Source organism: Poecilia reticulata, linkage group LG11, assembly GCF_000633615.1.
Source record: "Poecilia reticulata strain Guanapo linkage group LG11, Guppy_female_1.0+MT, whole genome shotgun sequence".
NCBI classification, from domain to species: Eukaryota; Metazoa; Chordata; class Actinopteri; order Cyprinodontiformes; family Poeciliidae; genus Poecilia; species Poecilia reticulata.
The window spans coordinates 3,526,073-3,530,667 of NC_024341.1; the positions used below are offsets into that span (position 1 = coordinate 3,526,073).

Below are 4,595 nucleotides of genomic sequence, written 5' to 3' on the forward strand. Positions count from 1 at the left end.
GAGTGTGTGTGTGCATGGTTGTGTGTCTCTGTGTTGCCCTGTGACAGACTGGCGACCTGTCCAGGGTGACCCCGCCTCTCGCCCGGATCGTTAGCTGGAGATAGGCACCAGCACCCCTCCCGACCCCACTGAGGGACCAGGGTGAAAGAAAATGGATGGATAAAAATATATTGCACTAAAAGGTTGTCTGTTAGTTTTCTACAGGAAAATACATTACATTTAGGCCACCATGCATCTCATGTTGATGTTTTGACTATTTAGAAAACAAAACAGTTAGAACTCTTGCTTCTTTGAAGAAAAAGTACAAAAATATGAAACGGACATGGAAATGACACTCTCCTGTGTCAGGGCCAGCATATCAAGAGAAACATGACCACATAATGACTTTTGGGTCAAGATGGTGAGGAAGACTGTTACAGCAGCAGTACTTCAGAAAACCACAAGGATTTATATGGCATTTTGATGAGGAGCAAGGAAGACAGCACAAATACTGTTGTGAAGACACAAAAGAGGGCTCTACATGTAACAGCCACTACAGTTAGATCAACCAAAATTTGGTATGTTCTGAGTCATTTCTTAACTTGCCAAGAAAGTCAAAAACTTCCTCATGATCTGTCTTGAGGCAGATCAACACAGGACCTAATGGAGGATGCTGTGGTTCTGCCTTATTTTGCTTGGCCGGCTACATCATGCACTCAAACAGCAAAGCATTTTAGCCTCCACGCTGGTCAGCTGTTAAGGACTTTGACCATCTTGCGTGGCAGCTCAACGTAACAGCGGCAGGTCAATTTCAGCTTTCCATAACGTCTCAGTCCTTTCATGTTTTGCTTCTGGTAAAGAAATAATTCTGTCCAATACAGTTGTTGTCCTTGAATTACATGGGTTAAAATCTAACCTAAACATTTCAAATGTTAAAGGGTTGAAGCTGACTTTTCCTACTTTAGCCAATCCTTTACATAAGCAGCAATATTGTACATCATTGTTTAAGTTGAAAGTAGTTTGAGACAGGGAAGTTGATATATAGGTAAGGATGAATGGGGGGCAAAAAAACAGGAATAGTCATACGGCTTTCCTGTGTAATCTTTCTTGGCAATAAACATATGTTTGTGTAGCATTCTATCATCACTCTGACACCGTCTTCCTTTAGCTTCCTTTCAGCCTTTCTGTCTTGATTTTTGACAGCTCTCTACTCATCCGAACCCATCATCAGGAAGGCCGACTTTAATAGCGACGACTCCTTTCCAAAGGCTGAAATTGCAGCTCGTCAGTCTGAGAAATAGAAGAAGTAGGGGAGGTGTTGTAGTGTGTGCAGCCCATCTCCACAGCTTCGTGTATGTTTGCTTGAGGAAAAGAAGGTATGTTGAATAGTGTGTGAGTGAAGTGTCATCAGAATGACTAAAGGGTAAGTCACTGGGGTCTCTTCAGAGGTGGAGTTGTTTTGCTGTACACCTTTAAAGAACATCTTCAGAAACCCAGTGGGAGGGCTGTCTGCCTTCAATCCCAATCTTTCTTCAAAGCAGAATATATATAAGTAAGGGTTTGGTAATTTAGGTCCTCAAGGGCCAGTGATGTACATGTTTAAGATATTTCCTTGCTTGAGTCCAGCCAATTTAAATAAATTGATCATTAGCAGGGCTATTGCTGAGCCAGGGGAACAGGCTGAGGAAATAATTTAGTTATTTCAATGAGGTGTGATGTAACAACACATCTAAAGCTCGCAAGACTGTCCAGCTTTTAATATGGACCCATCTCATATACACTCAAACATGTATAGTTCAGCAAGAATATGCTTAAGTTTTGCTACAGGTAAAGCATAAAAACACATGTTATCTTATCGTTTCAATCAATCAAATTTTATTTGTATAGCACATTTCAGCAGCAAGGCATTTCAAGGTGCTTTACATAATTAAATTTAAAAAATAAAAATAAAAACAGAATGTGACATTGAATAAACAGTAAGAAAGAAAAAGAGATTTTGAAAAAATATATATATATATATCTTACTTACTATAATTATAAATACTTTAAAAGTACTTTTTTTTACTTAATTGCCATATGGTAATCACTAGAAGAGCTAGATTCTTGAGTCTGGCAGAGTTTTATTGATATTCAACTTTTGAAATGTAATGACCTCAAAGTAAAAACAGTAATAAATCAGGTACAGTTAATGTGACAAAGCAGGTACAGCTTTGTGACGTTATTTTTTAAATGTGACAAGGCTGGCCCATTTACTGTTTCAGTTATTTATTATCATTTCCATGTAAAATCTATTTTTTGCAGGTCAAAAATCTAATTACCGTAATTGTGGCATTTATTTGATGCTATGAGCACAACACAAAATCTTGTTGACCAAAAAGTTACAGAGAATATATATGCTGATCAGTTGCACAAATAAACGTACATATCTACCCTACCCCATTGAACAATGACTGGGTTTCTATTTACCATAAAATTGTGCAAATTGGAATTACGAAAATAAATTTACTTAATGGAAATGCACCAGTATTGAAAAAAATACACCTTTTTTCAAAGAAATTTTTTTTTGCACATGGATAAGATGGTTTTTCCGCCATGTCAAAATTTGTGTATTTCATAAAACTGAAGTGAAAACACTTTTTGTATCACACTAGTCACGTGATCACCAACCGGATGTTAGTACTGGTGGTGGAAAATACAAAGACGACGACAGGAAGTAGTATTAAGTTGATGTTGATGATGCAACATGTTTTTCAATGACTTGGCATGTGAACAAACTTATTTACATGTGATTTTGTGGCATTTTTTGTTAAGTGGAATCGCCACACTTGTGAAATTGTGTTTTTTCAAGATTGGAATATTGACAAAGTATTACGCACATATGTAATGGAAGCGCAGCTATCGTTAGTTAGCTACATTTCTTTGGTGGAGGTTTTCCAATGACTCTACAAAACGAGTTATCCAGGGAACTTGGAACATTGGTTCTGAGCCAACATTCATTCAGAACATTGGATGAACCTTTCAGGTATGGATGTGGTGACTTCAAGATTAACCTCAGAGGTACCAGGACTATAAGTAGGGATATCAGGACCTCTTTGTAGAGGCAAGCCTTAGTAAGAGGACCAGGTCTTCAACTATGGGGTCCAGCAACCTGTGTACACACCACCAACAGGAGGCACTGTACCTGACAAATTATCCCAACTGCCTTTATAGTGACCCAAAAAAGATGGAACTCTCCGTTCAGGTTGGGGGTCAATCTCTGCCAACAGCAGAGGAGTTTAAGTATCTTAATTATCTTGGTGTCTTTCTCTCAAATGATAGTTGGATGAAATATTAGATGGATTGAAAGTGAAGTTTTTGATTGACCTTCTAACCCTCACTTATGGCTCTATGGGATGGAATTGTTACAAGCAGCTGACCTGCCCTTTGTCAATTAGCTTTAAGATGAGATGAGGAACTCTGTAGTCTGATGGGAGCAGCTGCTCCACCTCCTCATCTAGGCGTCTCCAAAGGGAGGCACCCAGGAGGCGTTCTTCAATAACAGGCGATCCCAAAGGAGACCCAGAAATTACTGTGGGGACTTCATGTCCTTTCAGTTGTCAGTTCAACAACCCAGATTGAGCCAGAAAGTATTGCTGTTATAAAGGATGTCAAGGTTTCTGTCTTAGACCCGCTGCCCTATGAAACGGTCTTAGTGAACCAAGATTCACCATTTCATCCCAGGTTAGCATCACACTGGATCACCACTGAAGTGTCTCGTCTCACCTCATCAGGAGAAATTATAGTTACACCTCTACTGCCTAACATTTACCGTTTACATAATTTCTGAGCATCACGGAAAGTGTAAGGTACTTTCCACTTACTGACACCATCTCTGGGATGCCCCTTTGGTGCCCCTTCAAGTTTGAGAACAACCCAACCCTCCAGGCATGATTTCTGTCCAACCTTAACCAATATCTAGCAATCCCTACGGAGTCAGACATGACTCTGTTTAGTATTGATTACAATAAAAAGGTATGGACAGATAATCTTAAGATGTTAGCTCAATCCTTTTTAGTTTTGGCAGCAACGTAAGAGTAACTGTTGCTATCAGATGATCTCTAGAACCAGGAGCTGGTATGAGAAAAGATTCTGAGGTAGAAGTTCAGCATGAGATACTTACCTCTTCAAAGCAGAGCAGCGGAAGGCCATGCTTCCAATTTTCTGAAACAGGGATGGTCGGTCTTGGCAGAAACGCTCTCTGGGATGTAAGGTGCAAGGAACAGAAGGAGCTGCGGATGTCAGAAAAAAAAATCCCCCTGCCTGAAACCGGCCCTACCTGCTCATAATGAGGACTGGCTGACAGAAGTGGTGCAGGGGATGTTCAAGCGTTTTTAGAGGCCACATAAAAGTTTGTTCAATGGTTTCCCATTGGCCAGGAGCTCTTTAGGAGGTGGCGACTTGGGTTTTATTACCAACATGTAAAAAAGTTGCAGAAGCCCCAAAGACTTTTTATAGGAACACCATTAAGTTTCTCCTAATAACACATACCCCCACATGCATAATTATCTAGATAATTGTCCTCTTCGTAACAAAGGAGCGGATTTCATAATCACGTATGCTGAGCAGTGAAGCAGAAG

The 4,595-nt window shown here is 39.9% G+C and overlaps 1 protein-coding gene across 2 annotated transcripts in view; it reads right to left on the reverse strand.

The window, feature by feature from the left end:
• The window catches only part of col9a1c (collagen, type IX, alpha 1c), a 33,710-nt gene extending 29,408 nt beyond the window's left edge, over positions 1-4,302 (reverse strand). For both annotated transcript variants that reach the window (XM_008421351.1, XM_008421350.1), the window contains exon 1: positions 4,139-4,302. In XM_008421351.1, coding sequence (XP_008419573.1) covers positions 4,139-4,167 — 29 coding nt within the window. In that variant the 5' untranslated portion in view covers positions 4,168-4,302. The remainder of the gene's footprint in view (positions 1-4,138) is intronic.
• Between the last annotated feature and the right edge of the window lie 293 nt (positions 4,303-4,595).